This window comes from Notolepis coatsorum, assembly GCF_963971535.1.
Source record: "Notolepis coatsorum genome assembly, chromosome: 5".
Classification (NCBI taxonomy): Eukaryota; Metazoa; Chordata; class Actinopteri; order Aulopiformes; family Paralepididae; genus Notolepis; species Notolepis coatsorum.
The window spans coordinates 132052306-132072576 of NC_140169.1; the positions used below are offsets into that span (position 1 = coordinate 132052306).

The window sequence follows — 20271 nt, forward strand, 5'->3', positions numbered from 1 at the left end:
CATCTGGTCCTCCACTCCGTGTTCAAAGGCCCTGATGAATGGCCTGTACTCCATAGGTTCTCCCCTGAATATAGGAATCTGTTGAGGGGGCAGCCTCCCTGGGAATTCCACCCTGGCCCGTCGGTACTCTAGTGGCGGAGCCTCTTGTTCTTTCTGGGTAGCGCCGCCTGGTGCTCTGGAGCTGAGACTGTAACCAGGTTCCCTTTTTATCGTGACGGTCAGTGGAGCGGGCCGAGCCTGCTCGCGGGTTTGGGATTCGTAGGTCTTCCGTTTCTCTATGTAAGAGCTCCTTCCACTAATACGGGACCCTCCGTAGGGTGTTCGTTGGCCCGCACGCTCTCCCAGTACTTGGAACTTAGCCTCTACCGCAGCTAACGCAGCCTGGCTCTGTAACTCCTCTCTCTTTTCTCTTAGCTTAGCTAAAATCCGAGCATCCTGTTCCTCCCTCTCTGCTCTTAGCTTAGATGAGTCCGATTTTAGCTTAGCTAAAATCCGAGCATCCTGTTCCTCCCTCTCTGCTCTTAGCTTAGATGAGTCCGCTAAGAACCGAGCCTCCTCTTCATCGAGTTGTCGTGTTTGCCTTTGCGCGGAAACCCGGGCTATCAACTCGACCCTTTCTAATTCATGATGTTCTGGAAAGTGTAGTGGATGGTGCTTTAGACCCTTTCCCTCCGAAGCCGGATGCGCCGTCTTCCGGCTCTATATCATCTTCCGTACGCTTATGCACCTCATCCATCCATGTGCCAGCCCTTTCTGCGAAGTGGGACAATGTGTCCGCCTCCGGCGTGAACTCCTCCTGATCTTTCTGCCTCTTCTCTTCTGAGGTCAGGCTCAGTGCCACCTGGACCTTGGTATGAAGCGACCCTAACTCCTCGAACCGACTGTTGAATTCTACCAATCCTCGCTGTACACCTTCCAAATTACCGTCGTCGTCCGCGTCCATCAATTGATTCATCTTCGCCATGTGCTCAGTTAGCTCACCTAACTTAGTCTTCCTTTCCTTTTCAACCTTCTTAAGTTTCGACATTTTGTGGTTCTCGTGTTCTTGTATTCTCGGGTTCTTGTGGTTATCCTTCCTTCCTTCCTTCCTTCCTTCGTGTTGTTCCCTTTTCCTCTTGGAACAACGTTTTCTTACTATTGTGACGGCCGGGGATCCACTCCACTGGTCGAATTACTTACTCGTGAGTAGTACGCTCGTTGATAAAGAAAAGCAATGTCCACAGTGTAAAGTAAAGATATCCAAATGGTTTATTTGCAAAGTCTCTCTTTACAGAAGTGGTCCTAAATCTACTTTCGTAAATATTCCTGTCAATACTACTACAAGGTAAGAAAACTGTATTTTCCCAGTCTCCAAAATCACCGCCGACTCGACACATGAAAATTCCTTCGCAATGTGGAAACCGCAAATCCGCTGGTTCAGTCCTCTGTTCGGTCCTCTCCAGTCTGGTCAAAGATGCAAAAAGGCTCTTTCTTCTTCTTCTTCTTATTTGGAATTTCCGGCAGTGTAGACGCATCGTGGCGTATTACTGCCCTCCACAATTCTTGCTTCGCCCACACTTGAGAAAGTTTACACTCCTCTTCTTCTTCTTTTGTCTCTGTCTCCTTCTTCTCTGCTCCTCTTGTCATACAATCACAATACAAACATCATCTCCTCTCTTGGAGGGCCCCCCCAAGAGGGGGAACCAGGAACGCCTGATTATATAGAAACCCAAAGGTTCTAGAATGTTCGGTTTATGACCTCATTCGGAGCCCTCACGAAGGTTCCAGAACCTTCTATCATGATGTCATACGGTAAGTCCGGAATGTTTTATGTTCTAGCATGTTCTACTATGACATCACCCCCAACGTTCTAGAAGGTTCTAGGTGCCAGAAGGCTCTATTATGACAAAAACGACGGTTCAATGACTATCTAAATCCAATCAATATTAAACCTTCATATAATACAACAACCGAAATATATAGTGTTGTGGAAAATGTGTATACGGGGGTGGAGGTAGGAAAGGGGTTAGTCTTGACTAGTTTAATATAGGTCAACTAGCAGGGCTCAAAGACACTAGGGCGACAGTCTGGCTGATGTTCTTAAAACAGCCTCAAGATAGGCAGATGGACATTTCAGTACATCATATCGTGTGCTCTAATCTTGTGTCTTTTCTCTCTTTCATACATACACAGCACACACACACAGACACACAGACACACACATACACAGCACACACACACAGACACAGCACACACACACAGACACACACATACACAGCACACACACACAGACACAGCACACACACATAGACACACAGACACACACACACACACAGTCGCACAGACATACACACCGACACACACACACACACACACATTCCCTGTGTCACAATACACACATACAATACACACACGTCTGTACACAGACGCACACACACACAGACACACACACACAATACACACATACAATACACACACGTCTGTACACAGACGCACACACACACAGACACACACACACATACACACACAAACACACACACACACACACACACATCTCACTCTCTCTTCGATGTTCTTAATGTTTTACATCATATCGTGTGTGTACATCATATCTTGTTTATCTCTCTTCGATGTTCTTAATGTTTTTATCTAAATCTATGTTCTTCTTAATGTCTTTATCTCTCTTCATGTTCTTAATGTTTTTATCTCTCTCCGATGTTAAATCTACGTGTCATCTTAATGTACGTCATGTCATATTTGACATGATATGACACGTCATCATATCTGTCATGTGGGGGCAGGACTGAGAGGGGATTTAGGGGACAGGCAGAGGGATTGAGGGTAGAGTGTTTTTTGTTCAAGCTGTGGTGATCCTCTGCTCGATCCATAGCTTTTGCTGTTAAGAACTTCTTTTCCTAAATAAATTACCTACTTGTTAAAATTGGAACTATCGTCTCCTGCTGTGTTAAACAACCTTCAGCCACAACATTAGCTTTGGCTCTTACACTAGCGTTGGCCTTGCTACAGAGGGCCGCGTCTAATGGCTGGCACTGAAAGTGTTAATACCATTTCCAGACCACCAACACTGGCTGTCCTGAGTCTAAGGGTGTGTTCACATCTGAAAGTCCGGGGAAAGTCCGGACTTTCCGTGGAAAGTCCGGACTTTCTGGTGGACCAAATGTGAAAATGATACATTGTTTAATTTTGGTCTGCGTTCACACTACCCTGTTTGGTGCGGATCTAATTTGTAAACAAAGGACATGCTGTCGCATCTATTGGACACAAACGTAATCAGTTGCCGGCAGCACAGTAATATTATGGAGCATCTCTCTCTGTCTCTCGGATCAATCAAATCAAATAATTAACACATGTATGTTGTCATTTTAAACAACTCACCATTCATTCATTATGCATCAGCAGCAGCTAAATGAATGTTATAGTTCACAACACAGCAGCGCGTTTTGAATCGCTAGCCTATTAATTATCGTCTCAGCAAGCACAGTCAATACTTTTTTCCGTAGCCGCATTTCGCGGAGACAGCGGTGTATAGCGAGAGAGAGCGAGAGAGAGAGAGAGAGAGAGAGTTTCCTTCCTGCGTAAGCTGTCAACTACTAGACAGCTGCATAGAAGCAGCTTGAGATGCGTTGTTGTTACAGAGCTGCTCCACGCTGCTATTATGAAATTACCCAAAGCTTTTTTTTAAGCTTTTTTTTTCTTTATCTGAATGTCCGCGAATAGTTGGGGGGTCCGCGCGCGGCGCGAGTCTAGAGTAGAGAGAGAGAGAGGAAGAGAGAGACTGCGTCTAGAGAGGAGAGAGAGAGGGAGGAAGAGAGAGACTGTCCGCGTGCGGCGCCAGTCTAGAGAGACTCAGGACTGGAGTAGGCTACTTTGCTTCCTGGATTAGGTACTATAGTTCGATTGAAACTAACCGAGTCCCAACTTTTCAAGAGGACCATGGTTCGGTTGTTTGGTCCTAATTATAGTTCGGTTTGCGTTCACACCTGTACAAACCAAACGGACTATCGATCTAAAGGGACCATGGTCCACTTAAAGGGACCATGGTCCACTTAAAGTGGACCAAACAGAGTAGGTGTGAACGCAGTAGCTATGTCACATCACATGGCAGTTTTGTTTCGTCCAAAAATGTTTATTTCTAACATACATCCAGACTAAAATAGCCTCATTACCCCCCCCCCCCCCCACACGTACTAGATGCGAGTATGTGCCATGTCATGTGTATCTGTCATACTGTGTAACTAGGGGTGTCCCGCGAATTTACGGTACGGCCGTCACGGTGCGGTACATCCAGCCATACGCCGAATACGTCTCAGATGACAAGCGGACACAATTAACAACAGCGCGCACTGACATCTGCACTCGGCTCTCCCCTCCTCCTCTCCTGTTTACTACAGCCTATTTGTCCCTAAAACAAAACCATGATGAATTAATTAAATGTTTAACACAGCAGGGTCATTACAATTTTGCAGTTTTCTTTAGTTTGTTCTCCCAATAATGTTAACCAAAAGACACACACGGGCGCGCAAACACACACGTCAACCTTTTCTGGCGGAAATATTGATAATCCTCTGCCATTGTTGTGTAACATGTCATCTGTTCTCTAGTATTCTTCAGTCTCGGCTTCACATGAAGTTAACTCCTCTCTATAAGTGAAAGTGAAACTAAGTTGTTGTTAAAGGTGCAGTAGGCAATTAATTAACTCTGTGGATGCCTGAACACATAATTACACCAGTATCACTGACTACTATGGCAAGCCTATAGAATATTATTATATTTAATAATAATTATAAATATTTTCTTCCTGTTGTACCGAAATCATACCGAACCGTGACCGCAATACCGAGGTACGTACCGAACCGTGGCTTCTGTGTACCGTTACACCCCTATGTGTAACTACTGTGTACTGTGCAAATAAGTGATTCTGAATCAGTGTCAAAAGGTTTGACAGCTAATGAGTCCACAAGTATATTGAGTAATGAACATGTTATGCCCAGTGTTCAAAGTACTACGTCTTTGTTTAGTACTACAGTGACACTATTACAAAGAAGAGCCTCCAAGCAGCATGCAACAAGAGTTCCATATCTTACCTCCTGCAAGGCCTCATCCAACTGCTTTTTTATAAGCTCCTCTTGCTGCTGTGTTTTCTGTACCTGCAGAGTTTGAACCAAAAGACATAACAGGTCAATTCACTACACTACAAGCAAAGATGTGAAATGGGCAGGTTATGGAACCGCCTGGTCCAGATGCCGGATGATAGGGTGACTAAAAACAGGGTTCCCACAGACATTGCAAAATGAAATTCAAGGACTTTCAAGTAATTTTCCAAGCACTATTTATTTTTATTTTAAAAAGGGGCATTTAAAAGGATCCATTTATTTAAATTTTTGATCTGATCCGATATTTATGGCTTAAAACCAATTTCCGACAATTGGTTACACTTTAGATAAAAAATAAATCTATTTCTTGATTCAGAATTTTTGTATCATGGATGAACCAAACTTTCAATGCGAATGGTTGATTTGAAAGGACTTAAGCAATTCCAGGCACTTCAAGGACCTTGTGCGAACCCTGTAAAAAGATCTTTAACTGGGACAGAGCACACGGTCATCCCTGGTCAAGAGAGATGTCCATGATTTATTCTTCTGCTGATTTAAGTATGATTTTTATGAATAATCTGCAGTGTACGGTTAATATAATTAAAGCAAAATGATGAATTCCTCTTGTTTCTTTGAAGTACAGTGTGTGTGAGAGAGAGAGAGAGAGAGAGAGAGGGGGGGGGGGGGGGGAGAGATGAGGAAGGGGCAAGAGAGAAAGAGAGATGGGAGAGTGTGTGTGTGAGTGAGTGAGTGAGTGAGTGAGTGAGTGACTGACTGACTGACTGACTGACTGACTGACTGACTGACTGACTGAGTGAGAGAGAGAGAGAGAGAGAGAGGGGGGTGGGGGGTGTGAGTCCTCAGCCCTTGTGTGGGTGAATGTAATAAGTTCCTAACGTTTTCTTTCCCCTATTATTTCATGCACACTTTATTCATTGTTTTAAATTATTATTTTCTTTTAAGTTATTTTGTGCAGCGGCTACGTGGCGCAGTGGCCAAGGCGCTCGCCACGAATACTGGAGACTCGGCTCAAACAGGAATGCCTCCCTGTTCGAGCCCAGCTCTCCACATTGCTTTCAGTTTAGCTGGTCATCCACACTAATACACATTGGCCGTATTAGGGGGAGGGAAACTGAAGGGTGGGGATCGGGCGTTGTGGACAGCGACTCCTACAGGTCGGTTGGTGCGCCTGCGCAGTAGAATCAGGAAGCGACGGGGGCGCAATCCCCTTCCCGGTCGTTGCGCACTCTACCCCCTACCGTCGGTCCGGGAGGGCGGAGATCACATGCTTCCTCCGATACATGTGTACCAAGCCCACCGCTTCTTTTCACCTGGCAGCGCGGACTCTCACTGGGAGAGTGTAACCAAGGTCACATTACCTCTCTTAGACCCTTCCCTTGCTGTGCAGGCGCCCCGACCGAACTGTAGGAGTCGCTGTTTACAACGACCAGGACCCACCCCCGCCAGGTTTCCCACCCGCTAACACAGCCAATCGTGTTAGTATGGACAGTCGGCCAACCCGGAAGCACCACAGCTGGATTCGATCCCACTGTCTCTGTGGTGGTAGACAGACGCTTAGTCCGCTGCACTACCCGATTGACAGCCTTAATAAAAATATCAATCAATCAATCAATCATACTGTACTGGTATGGGATATCAGAGTTAAAGTGATGAATGGGGGTGTAGTTCGGTAGAAATGAGTTCCTACTGTACATGAAACTGCTCACAACAAGGCCTGTACATTATCTTGAGTAACCAGGTCATGATTTCTGGAAAGAGACATTGCTGTTGAGTTTTTCAAATGTATTTTCTTTGGTGCTTTGAGCGCCACAAACAGAGTGCCGTTCAGCTCCATTGTATCAGAGTGACGGCAGACATCTCTATAGCAGACATCTGCAAAACTAGGTGAATCACACTGAAACTATCTGGATGGATGGATAGCAGTCTGAGTAAGGGGGGGGGGATATGTTTTGTTGAATTTTGGGTGGACTGCCCCTTTAAGACTCGGTATCAGCTGTGAAAGCATATTATCGGGGCATCCCTAGTTGAAAGTATATAAAACTGATCAGCAGATCTTTACACTTACGATTACTTAGAATTGCTTAGAATGAGCTGGCAGTACAAATTACATCACTGTTACATTTTATCATCTATGGGACAAAGACAAACCACAATCAACAAGGCTTCTTTAGGGCGGTCAGGTGGCGTAGCGGAGATTGCGTTCGTCACAAACGCCGGAGATGCTGGGTTCGCGTGTTCGAATCCAGCTCCCGGCGTTGTCACCAGCTTGGCTGGCCGTTCACACTAATACAATTGGCAGTATTAGAGGGTGGGAAAGCTGGCGGGTGGGTCCTGGGCGTTGTGGACAGCGACCCCTACAGTTCGGTCGGGGCGCCTGCTCAGCGAGGGTAGGATCTGGAGAGAGGTAGTGCGGCCTCCCACACGTTACACTCTCCCAGTGAGAATCTGCGCGGCCAGGCTGGCTGCCGGCAGGCTGCACATGCGTCGGAGGAAAGCATGCGACAGTCTCCGGCCTCTCGGAGCAACAGTAGGGGAAAGTGCGCAACAACCAGGAAGGGTGGGATGGGAGAAAAATCGGAAAAAGAAGGAGGGGGGAAAAGATAATAATAATAAAAAAAAAAAGAACAAGGCTTCTTTAAATGGGTAAAGGATAACAATGTTATTGAGAAATAAAACAAATGCAAGGCGCACCAATTGCTGCTTCTCTGTTTCACTGAAAGTCTTCTCCAACGTCTCCATCCTGCGCATCTTGGCCCTCATCTTCTCCAGCTGGCTCTGCAGCTCGCTGACCTGCTCCTCCATGAGGGGGTCACATTGCTGTGGTTCTTCCTCCAGGGCTGCCACCTGCCTCCGGGTGTCATCCACCTGTTCCCGCAGCATCAGGATGTTCTGGCAGTACCTGCAATCAATCAATCAATCAATCATAAAACCTCGACTAACCGGGCCAAGAAGGAGGAAACACACCCACAAATTCCACAACTGACCTATCCCAAGCTCCCCCCTCTTTTCCTGACCCTCCAATAACAACCGCTGCTTTCCTCTGTCACGTTAAGAGAGGTGGCGGAGCTTGGGATGAGGTCAATTAGGTGTATGGCCCGTGCTGCACATTGATGATCAAGAAGATGATGGTCCTCAGATGATCAATTCAACAAAACGTTTATCTTACATTATTATTAACGTCAGTACAAAGATGACACTTTTTTGATGATGCAATGGGGGGTGGGGGAAGGTAGCCACACAGCAGCACAGTATCATGGAGGCAGACCTATGTAAAGATCTTATAAGGATGTTCTGTCAAGTGATGTTCTTGGTGTTCTTGATGGCCTTGAATTACATCTAGTAATGATTTGTGGCTGTTATTTGTTGCTTATTTACATGTAGTCATTTAGCAGATGCTTTTATCCAAAGCGGCTTACAAGTTCTGTACAACAAAAGGGTACAACTATGTAGTAAAAGACAGTACGAAGGTTAGTATATAATTTCTTTCAGATATTGATTGAACAAGTGTGTTTTTAGTTGACGGCGGAAAATCGGGTGGGTTTCGGTTTATTTTGACATATATTCCCTAAATGATGATCAGTGGTCAAGTGAAAGGCAAACAGTGCTATACATCCTAATACATCACAGCATTGAATCACAAACTCATAAGCCATCTCAAATAATACAAATTCCCAAGATTATCCAAGTGTGGCCTATGCAACGTGTAACGCGATTCCCACCTCGAGATGAATCAGAGCACGACATACCTCTGCAAGTTGTCTAGGTCATCAGGACAGCCAGAGGACTCTGGAGGAAGAGTGCTGGTTCCAGTGTGTTCTGGCTGCCGCTGCTCCGCGGGAGGGCAAGGCTGGGCAAACGCCTTGTCAGGAGTGGCGATGCGGTAGAGCTTGGGCTTGGATGAGGTGGAAGGCTCCACTTCGTCTGGGTTCCATTTCCTCTTAGTCTTCTTGGGCACGGAGGCTGTACAAGTGCTCTCATCATGTTCTTTTGCTAGATGGGGTTTGAGGTCTTTGATGGGTTGCCTAACGAGTATGTATTCATACTCATATCTGGTGTTGGTAACCGGAACCCCAAGTTTTATCGAGTCCCCGAGGCTTACGCGCGTGGCTTTCTCAGCAAGTATGCGTTTCCCATTCACCCACACACCGTTGATACTCTAGGAAAGTAAAAAAAACAAAATGACAACACTAAAACATTTAGGAAAATACACTTCTTTGTCATCTTTCCCAGAGTCAGACCGATCAATCAATTTAATCTCTGCGCATCAGTTTTGGAAGTGGTTTCCCTTCACTTTTGACGGAGCTAGATTAGCTGCTCTCTACTGCTTCCAGTCCTAAGCTAGGCTAGCATGCACCTGTGGACATCTCTCTGGGGCTAGTTGAGACACAAGAGATGAAACTCATAGATGTGTTTTTGTCTGAAGATGTTGGGAGTGTTCCTTTAAAATAGGGCTGCAACTAATGACTATTTTGGTAGTCGACTAATCTGTCAATTATTTTTTTCGATTAGTCGACTAATCGAAAAACAATTATATTAAAAAAAAAAAAAAAAAAAAAAACTTTTTTTTTCACTACCTATCTTTGTGAAAGTGGCTTCTCGGCTCTGGTCCAGCTGAAGACAGAGCAGAGGAACAGATTGGACATTGAGCATGACCTCAGAGTTGCTTTGAGACTCTTGTCAGGACCAAACAACATCCCCAGTTATCCCATTAGTTCCCCCAAACTTACTGTTGGTCTGTTATGTTAAGCTAAGAAGTCTTCAGCTTTCACAAAGATAGGTAGTGCAAAAAAATATATATATATATATTATAATATATATATATATATTTTTTTAATGACTAATCGACGCAACAATATCTCGTCGACGATTTTTCATAATCGACATCGTCGATTATGTCGACTAATCGTTGCAGCCCTACTTTAAAATTATCTTTATTAGCGTTTTACAGCTTTTTCTGGCCATGCAGGACTGATAGAGGAGAGAGGGAGAATGGGAGGAGGGCGTCTCTACTTTTCGTAGCTCCATTTCTGCAGACCCCTCTCTGATTGGTTGAGCTCCATTTCTGCAGACCCCTCTCTGATTGGTTGAGCGGTTGAGCGAAGCCCCTCTCTGATTGGTTGAGCGAAGCCCCTCTCTGATTGGTTGAGCGAGTGCGTCATGGTACAGTTACAGTAAGTGGGGAGTGTAAACAAGTTGAACTTGTCACGTGAAATAACGTTATGTGAATAAACCGCGAAATGTTATATAACGTTACAATGTACAGTTTCTGACAGCTGGCTGTGTTGTGAAATGTGCATAACGTTATGAATAAACCGCGAAGTCACGCGAAATAACGTTATACGCGAATCTGGTAGTACATTTCTTTTTATCTTCTTGATAATGATAACATTACATCCGCCTTTTACCGCGTGATGAGCTAAACCAATCAGAGAGGGGCTTCGCTCAACCAATCAGAGAGGGGTCTGCAGAAATGGAGCTCAACCAATCAGAGAGGGGTCTGCAGAAATAGAGCTACGGGAGGAGGTAGGGAAGACATGCGGCAAATGGTCGCCGGGACTGGGAAACGAACCCGGGACGACCGCTTCGCGACTCAGCGCGCTATATGATGTGCTACTGGAGCGCCCGGGAGTGCCCGGGAGTGTTCCTTTAACAGTGTACTTAAGAGCGTCACACATGTTGAGCAAGTAGAAATCAGGGTACCTTCTTGTCGGTCAAAGTCCATTGTCCATCTTCTGTTTGCTTGAAAATACAATGCAGCCTGGAGATCATTAAAGGGCATCTTGGCGATATAAGCTGGTATGTGACATTCAAACCACGTCCAATGGAGACCTGCACAGTGGAAACAAAGTTCAAGTCAGGTTAACTAGGTCGCCTAGTGATTCTTATTTTTTAATCTACTTTTTCTCCCCCTTTTTTCTGTATTTTTCTCCCATCCCAATTTAGTTGTTATGCCAATTCCCTTCCTGGTCGTTGCATGCATTTCCCCCCCACTTGCCGGCCTAGGGAGGGTTGATAGATACTATCACATGTCTCCTCTGATACATGTGGAGTCAGCCAGCCGCTTCTTTTCACCTGACAGCGAGGACTCTCACTGGGGGAGTGTAACGCGTGGGAGGATCACACTACTTCCCCCAGTTCCCTTCCTCGCTGAGCAGGCGCCCCGACCAACCTGTAGGAGTCACTGTTTACAACGACCAGGATACACACCCCACCGGCTTCCCACCCGCTAACACTGCCAATTGTGTTAGTATGGACGACCGACCAAGCCGGAGGTACCGCTGACAGCTGGATTCGATACCAGTGTCTCTGCGGTGGGTGGTAGGCAGGCGCTTAGTCCGCTGCGCTACCCAGCCGCCATTCGCCTAGTGATTTTCAAGTCATTTAACAAACATGAGGATTTCTAGTCAAATGTTAGCTTAAGAGTAACTTTGCAGCAATCGCTAACGTCAGTAAAAATGAAGTTGCTAGCTAGCCCATCTAGTAACGTTAGTGCTAGCCCCTAAACGAGACAACAGTGCCACTGGTGACGATTGAATGGACGCTTACGCAGTAGCTTCTACACTACTATTGTTTTGGTGAGGGCATGGCATGCTAAACCAATCTCATCTGAGGTCTTTTCCATGCTCCTTCTCTGCAGCAGCGGCACTTTAAGGCACCTTGAAGTTGTACAATCCACTCGGCATTCTAGAACATGCTCTCCACAAAACAATGACGACGGCGTAGAGACAACTGTGTTGTGTCCAAATTGTGAATAGACCTGGGGAGTGAGGTTCCACCTGTGATTTTCCTCCATTGTAGCCACCCATTGAAGATCAATACTATAAGTATTACAACAAAACCGTATTGTGCAGGTTTATAATCTTTGATGGAGGTATAGATTACTTAATCTTTAGACTGTTACAACCAATAAAGTTTTAACTTAAATCGTTTATGGTAATTAATAGATTCAAGTAAAGTAGCAGTAAGGTGCATTGCGGTATAACATGCTACAAAGTAAATATGCTAAATGGCAGAAATAGGAACCAGGACATTTTATGGAAAGAGAGGTAAGTCAAATAGTTTTATTTTTTTTACTATGAAAATCATATATATTCTTGTTTATTAACATGTTAGGAATGATATATTTAATTCTGAAAGCAGTTAAATTATTTGTGTTTTTAGTAAGAGTCGTTTTATGAATGTCAATTATAGTGGATAACTGGATACCAACACCATCTTTATGTACTTTATGTACCTCTTTGACGACCAAACACGTAATATTACGTGTTTCACCGCCAATGCTTGAGCGCCAAAAACGCAATAATACGTTTTTAGATCCTTTGATCTTTTTCCTTTGATCCCCGTTCTAAACGTTCATCCGGATGAACGTTAGGTGTCCCTGGCTCGTTTGCCTATGTTGGAATTGCAATATCGAATCTCACCAGGTGGCAGTATCGCCAATTTTTTTATTCCGATAGAAAGGGATCAGTAGAGACAATGTCGTCAAGACTCGCTCTGAGGGGGAGGAGCTCTTGCAGAGCAATCGCTAGGAGATCTGCTCGCCTCAAAACCTATAGTTTTCCGTAAACACAAGTAATAACATATAAACGAGTAATCGCGATCGCCGATGGGATCATTGGAATTATTCTTTTTGGAGTACCTTCTGGCTAAGGTAAGGACCCCCTATGTCTATTTTACCGAACCTGAAATATGTTTCTGTAACAAACAATCATGTTTTTAAATGTGCTCTATAAATAAAGTGGATTGGATTAATTAAGTAGCCCCTTGTTTCACTCGGCTGTGTGATTTAATTCAAGGTGGATCGCTGTTCAGATTTCATGGGAACTACCAATCCCCCAAATCAAGAATGTTTAAGATGAATGAAGTAAGATTTTGATTATTTTAAATATGGCCTGTGTAGACTAAACTATGCACAGAATTATGTCAGTCTACAAGGTCCGGATTCTACATGGTCTGGCAATGTAGACCTTGTAGACTCCACTACAGACCAATTATCAGTGAATGTTAATGTTATGTTTTGTGGAAGGGCTACTTCCACAAAAAAACAAAGAACTCACCAAAACATCTCAGTAGCACCTTATCTAAATGTTCTATTTCATATATGGAGATTCATATTTATTTATGTATTGCATGCATTTCTACATTTTATTTCCTATTTTGTTTATTCATCCCAGTATCTTTCTTTCTTATGTGTGGAATTCTACAAGGCATGTTGTAGGTGTATATGTGTTTGAGGATGATATCCTTCAAACAGGCAATTGTGATGATATAATTTGAGCAGTGCTGAGCTGGGTTACTTTCCTCCAGTGTATTTGTTCCCCGGCCCCACCCAATGGCCCCATGCACGCACACACACAAAAAGCGAAGTAAAAAAAAATTGAATTTTCTTTTGCTTTTTTTTTTTAATTTTTAACTTCAATTTTTTTTTATGTTCGAAGCTTGTGCCATCGAACGAAGCTTCGAAGTATTTAAGACAGCCCTAGTCTCCATTAGGGCTGCAACTAATGACTAATTTGGTAGTCGACTAATCTGCCGATTATTTTTTCGATTAGTCGACTAATCGAAAACCAATGTAAACAACAACAAAAAAAAAAAAAAAAAAAAGGATTTTTTTTTTTTTAATTGCCTATCTTTGTGAAAGTGGCTTCTCAGCTCTGGTCCAGCTGAAGACAGAGCAGAGGAACAGATTGGACATTGAGCATGACCTCAGAGTTGCTTGTCTACCATCACCCCAGACTTTGAGACTCTTGTCAGGACCAAACAACAACATCATAACATGATGATCCCATAGCAAATTAAAATAATGACTCATGAAACATTTTAATTTGGATCTTTAAGCCACTTTAAATGAAAATGTATTTGAAGAACAATACAGCAATCACTCATAACAAGATAAATAAATTAAATAATACAAATTAAAGTGGAAGTGTACTTTAAATAACTTTTGTTTGCCGTGTGTGAGAGGAGTCCGTGTGTGTGTATGTGTGTGTGTCTTACTCTGATCGCTGTGTGAGTGAGAGGAGTGTGTGTACTGTGTAATTTGTGTGTGTGTCTTACTCTGATCGCTGTGTGAGTGAGAGGTGTGTACTGTGTAATTTGTGTATGTGTGTGTGTGTGTGTCTTACTCTGATCGCTGTGTGTGAGTGAGAGGAGTGTGAATGTGTGTGTGTCTTACTCTGATCGCTGTGTGTGAGTGAGAGGAGTGTGTATGTGTGTGTGTCTTACTCTGATCGCTGTGTGTGAGAGAGAGGAGTGTGAATGTGTGTGTGTCTTACTCTGATCGCTGTGTGTGAGTGAGAGGAGTGTGTATGTGTGTGTGTCTTACTCTGATCGCTGTGTGTGAGTGAGAGGAGTGTGTATGTGTGTGTCTTACTCTGATCGCTGTGTGTGAGTGAGAGGAGTGCGTGTGTAATGTATTGTGTGTCTAGTCGGATCATCATCTCCTGCAGGGGAACAATGTTTTCAATGTCCAAAATTTGCTATGGGATCATCATGTTATGATGTTGTCTGGAACCCTGAGAAGCCACTCTCACAAAGATAGGTAGTGCAAAAAGAAAAAAAAAAAAAAAATGTAATGACTAATCGACGCAACAATTTCTCGTCAACGATTTTTTATAATCGACGTCGTCGATTATGTCGACTAATCGTTGCAGCCCTAGTCTCCATAGCTATAATATAGAATATACAATCAAGCAATCAATTATATCCAGTTATCCTGCGCGACCCAGTTGGTGCGCCGATTGGGGCAAAAGCCTGTCGAAATAATACAAGACACCACCTATCCAGTTATCCTGCGCGACCCAGTTGGTCCATGCGCACCGTCCAGTTGGTCCTCGCGCAATACCCATACACACTTTGTTTGTTGGTTTCATTAAACATATACGTGAATGAACAAAATAAAGTTTTATTTTTTTTTAAATATATTTTTTGGCGTTTTATCGCTTTATTTATTCTACTGGGCAGTCCAGTAGAGAGAGACAGAGGAGGAATGGGAGACAGAGTGGGGGGAAGACATTCGGCAAATAGCGACGGGTTCGGGAGTCGAACCCGGGTCAGCCGTGTCGCGGCTGAGCGCGCTATGTGGTTCGCCACTGGGGCGCCCCCACAAAATAAAGTTTTAATAAAAAAAACATATATATTCCCTCCACGAGTAATACACGATCACTCGAGTATAGCATGTGATCAATCGATCTGGATTTTTCTTAAAAATGCCCATCCCTACTAGACAGTGCAGATGGGGAAATGGCGTGGCTTAGGGCTGGGCGATATGGCCTAAAAAATAAATCTCTGATTTTTTCATACCACATCCGATTTTAATCGATTTTTTTCTCTTAAAAACTAGAAACACCAAGGAAATCATTCAAATAAGCTTTGTTTTTATTCGACACAAATATTATCAAACAAAGATGAATTTCCCTATTGGGATTGAAGTGCAAACCTAACTTTCACTAATAACTTTCACTAATATATATATATAAAAGGTTACTCTTGATCAAACAAAGATGAATGTCCCTATTTGGATTAATAGTGCAATAACTTGCTTTTTCACCAAAATTCACTTAAAACAAATACAATGTGCCTCTTGATCATCAAACAAGAATGAATTTCCCTATTGGGATTAATAAAGTGCAAATCTAACTTTCACCAAACATCACTTTTTGTAAAATAAAAGGTGACTCTTAACTCATTCGGGGCCAGACCCGACATATCTCAGGTAGGGATGCACCGATATGAAAATTGGCCGCCGATACCGATACCGATTGTTCAACTAACACTATCGGCCGATACCGATACCGATATTTGTATATAAGTATTTGTAAATTTTTTTTTTTTTTTTTTTTTTTTTTTTTAATGAAACTACTGTATATTTGTATGTGTATGTTTGTATTTGTAGGCCTCTTTACTTACTTAAAAAAAGGAAACATCAAGAAATATGTTTATGGTATCACTATCTCTCTCCCAGTATCGTCTTGCGGCCTGCAGAGGGATACTATTTTCTCAACCAGAGCTTTCAACCAATGCAATGGAACCATTCTTGCGGCCTGCAGCAGGATACTATTCTCTCAACCAGAGCTTTCAACCAATGCAATGGAACCATTTTGATTGACAGTCGATTCGGCCAATTACGCCACACCGGTGACCGCTAGCACCCACCTCCTGCTGTCCTTACCACCAATCGGCAAGCGTTTATACATTTTTCTACTTCCGGGCATTCTGTTTGCGAGAGCAGAACACACTTAGCTACGTTAGCTGCCCGGCCCGGCGCCCGCCGACCGGCGCTCCACGCATGACCAAATGAGACATAATGATTTTACTGCAACAAATGTTATAATAAAACAAAGCCTTTCTATACATTTGTCTGGTTGAAAACTTTATTAACAGATTGCAGAATGTGTAGTTGGGTACGGAATGAGCAACGGAATGGAACCGAGCTATGAACGTACTAACGGAGTAATGCCTTGTTTACTGCTATCTTCGGGTAAATAATATGCTTGTTATTGAACGTGTAACACTTCATTTTAACAGCAGATACTTTCTTAAATGCCATCTTCCCGAGAGAGGGTGTTGACGGGGAGTTGTGTTATTAATAGCATTGAACAGCTAACCGAAAGCTAGCGTTAACTATTGTTAAAGGTTTAGCCATAACGTTACCTTGGCTAAAGTTGCGGCTATTCATAATGCAGCAATAATGACTGCAGACCTGCAAGCAAAGTACAGCAAGTTGACAAAGGAGTATTCCAACGCAAATCACATTTTCACCAGTAACGTTAGTCTTGCATCTAATAGCTAATAACGTAGCTACGTTAGCTGCCGACCGGCGCTCCACGCATGACCAAATGAGACATAATGATTTTACTGCAACAAATGTTATAATAAAACAAAGCCTTTCTATACATTTGTCTGGTTGAAAACTTTATTAACAGATTGCAGAATGTGTAGTTGGGTACGGAATGAGCAACGGAATGGAACCGAGCTAATGAACGGACTCGGAGTAATGCCTTGCTGCTATGGGTAATAATAATATGCTGATGTTATTGTCCGTGTAACACTAACTATATAACGCTAATGCCACAAAACGAATGCCTTGTTAATCATAAGTAGTTACTTTGATGCAGTAGATTGTTGTGTGTGTGTGGGGGACGGCGGGCGTTGTGCAGGTAGATCGCGCGAGTGAACTTTTTTTTTTGCCTTTTGACGCTACACAAATTGATGGGTATTTATCGGCGACTGCTATCGGCACATTTGAGCTTATCGGCCGATAGGCCGATAGCAGTCAACAAGGCACTTATCGGCCGATACCGATACCCGACCGATATATCGGTGCACCCCTAATCTCAGGTTAACTCGCAGACGCTTGAGCGCCAAACCTGAGAAAAGTCGGGTTTTCATCGTTATTTCTTTTATTCGATATTTCCATTCATTATCCATCCAGGGCAGGGCTCTACAGTGCGACCATATTGCTCGCATTTGCCCCTAGAAATATGTGTGCGCGAACCGGAAAAATCAATTACTTGCATGGTGTGCGAGTGAAGATTACAGCCTCAGTCGTGCTTTTTTCGCTCCGCTGATAATCGTTAAAAAACTACAAGTCCCACAGTTCACAAGCCGCATAAACGTTCCAATCACAGTAGTTTCCTGTGGTCACGCGACTGGAAAGTAATGAAATCAGCGTCACTGTCAGTCAGACAATACAGCCATGTCGAAGCCCATACATTTTTATTTTGCACGAAATATACCGTTAGAAGAGGAGAATGAGAAATCAGGCGAGGCAGCTCATGTTACAGAGGTGATAGTTAACGTTAACCAAGATACTGACGCTAGCCAGCATGCTAGCGAAGTTGGCCAAGCTAGCGAAGCTACACTCACTACCCACAGTACCCCCACTGTAGCACCCACTGTAGTAGCGAAGCTACACCCACTGGAGCCGGAGGGAAGACATACAAATTTAACGTGAATTGGCTAGACATTTACCCATGGCTAGAGTTAGAAAACAATGTCATGTTTTGTAAATATTGCAGAGGGCAGAAACAGGCAGGCAACACGCCGTTTGTGTCAGGAAACCTGCACCTGAAAAGAGATTCGGTGTACAGTATTTCAATAGGCAACCCTGAAAGGATTATTTTTCTAGAAGAGCAACACTAGCCAAAACATAGGCATTGTATGCATAAAAGGGGCAAAAGCTAAAGTTAAGTGACTGTTACTTTTGTAGCAGTAGTTTGATTTGATAGGGACAGTCCGACAGCACATGTTAATGAACATCAAGTACAAAATACAAAATGTAAACATGCAGGGTTGTAGCAAGAGCTAATTTACACCCGTAGTCCCTAAACAGGAGACAGCAAAACTCTTTCAATAAATAAATAGCCTGCTTAGGGTAAAAGCATTGTGACAATCAATGATAAAAACAATAGAAACAACTTAAACAAGTTACATAAACTAAATCAGAGTAAAAATGATCACAGTTCTGGTTTGCCTTAAGATGCAGTTTAAGATGAGTCTTGAACATGGAGTATGTGGGGCACTCTCTAATCACAACTGGTAGGCTAATCCAGTAGTTACCACCTTTAACAGAGAACACAGTTTTAGCAAAGGTAGTATACCGAAAAGGCACCTTACAGTCCCCTCTACCAGCGTTTCCGTTAGCCGGTAATTACCGGTATTTGACTGGCAAAATATGTTGAAGTCCGAATATTTAAATATCTCCGGTCATAATGTCCGGTGGAAATAATTCCTCTAAGCACAATTTTATTATTTGAATTGTATTAAAATAGGCTAAAATTAAATAGCCTATGCGATGAACGAAACAATCATTACATTTGTTTCATTGTGCTTCGCTCTAATAAAGCGCGGATGGCGCCGCTCGGATGTGAATCTTTTTTTTTCTTTTTTTGAGCCTGTCTGGCCACCATAATAACGACAAACAGCTATACGAGCGAGAGAGAGAGATGGCCAAACAAGCTAAACCTAACAAATATTTCATGAAACCAAGCACAAGCAGGTCTAATAATAATGACATTGACAACGAAGATGAGTCTTCTGAAGTCACAGAGACCGCCGATGCTCCCGCGGAAAATAAACAAATGTCGAGCGTTCAGGCGGCGGCCCGAGTGGAAAGTTAAATTCTCCTGGCTGAGGTACGACATTATAGTCTAGTAGTCTAGCGTCTATGATGTACGAGAGATAACATTGATTGAACGTACACAAAGTACACTTTATTGATTGAACCACAAAGAGCATCCCCAGTCTGCTGCTACCGTTGCGAGCCTCGCAGAAGTCCACCTGTTCCAATGCAATGGGGATCTAGTCGCAGGTACAAAACGGATAGGCAGAACGAGACGGGGTGAGTAAGTGTTGACATTTTTTAATCATAATGCAACTGTTGGTTGACTGCCGTGTCACATAGTAATGCATATAATTGATTATAACTAAATGTAGGCTATAATGAAATCAACAAACGCATTACGAGCATGTGGCTCGTCCTCTCGCTCTCTGCATGCAAACGAGGCAATGTGATGATCAACTACAGTTTGCTGTGTGTGAAGTTGAACATTATGATATGTGTGACGTGTCTGATACAACGAGGTGAAGCGATGTCGACTCGAGATTCATTTGGGGGTGCGTGTGACAGCTGCTGCAGTGCGAGATGCTGGATCAGCGTATCGCACTAACTTGGGAGGCGAGAGATAGTAATTTGATTCTGCAAATCAATCTCATTCTTCGCTTGATGTAATTAATACAAATGTCCAATATAACGGAATTCGTTAGCTCATAAAAATGTGATTATAACAGACTGCTGTTTAAAACTCTGACCGGAATTTCAGGAATATGTCCGGGGATAGAAATCTTGCAGGACACTCAGACCGGCACGAATATGTTCTAACGGAAACACTGCCCTCTACTGATGGCCCTGGTGGTAATGCCAGTGTCTCCTTTTTGTTCAATGTCACTGCATTTTTTATTAGGCCTAGTTGTTGGCTACAACGTTGCCACAGTAGGCATTAATCACTTAATAGTTCAAATGTCTGTGTCCCGTTTGCACACGCAGATACACACACACGCATACAGTGGGCCAGTGACTTTGGTGGTATGTGCCATTGTACAGATGTGTGTCCCGTTCGCACATGCACGCACAGTACAAATATACATTTATTCACTT

At 43.4% G+C, this 20271-nt stretch overlaps 2 protein-coding genes across 3 annotated transcripts in view; both read right to left on the reverse strand.

Annotated features, from left to right (window-relative positions):
* LOC311228354 (phospholipase B1, membrane-associated-like) overlaps positions 1–20271 on the reverse strand; it is a gene marked incomplete at both ends in the record, with an annotated part of 540482 nt that overhangs the window by 391285 nt on the left and 128926 nt on the right. The window lies entirely within an intron of this gene.
* rnf8 (ring finger protein 8, E3 ubiquitin protein ligase) overlaps positions 1–20271 on the reverse strand; it is a 50874-nt gene that overhangs the window by 17706 nt on the left and 12897 nt on the right. For both annotated transcript variants that reach the window (XM_084314629.1, XM_084314630.1), the window contains exons 2-5: positions 10815–10943; positions 8861–9270; positions 7806–8013; positions 5085–5147 (exon numbers count right to left, since the gene is read on the reverse strand). In XM_084314629.1, coding sequence (XP_084170755.1) covers positions 5085–5147; positions 7806–8013; positions 8861–9270; positions 10815–10943 — 810 coding nt within the window. The remainder of the gene's footprint in view (positions 1–5084; positions 5148–7805; positions 8014–8860; positions 9271–10814; positions 10944–20271) is intronic.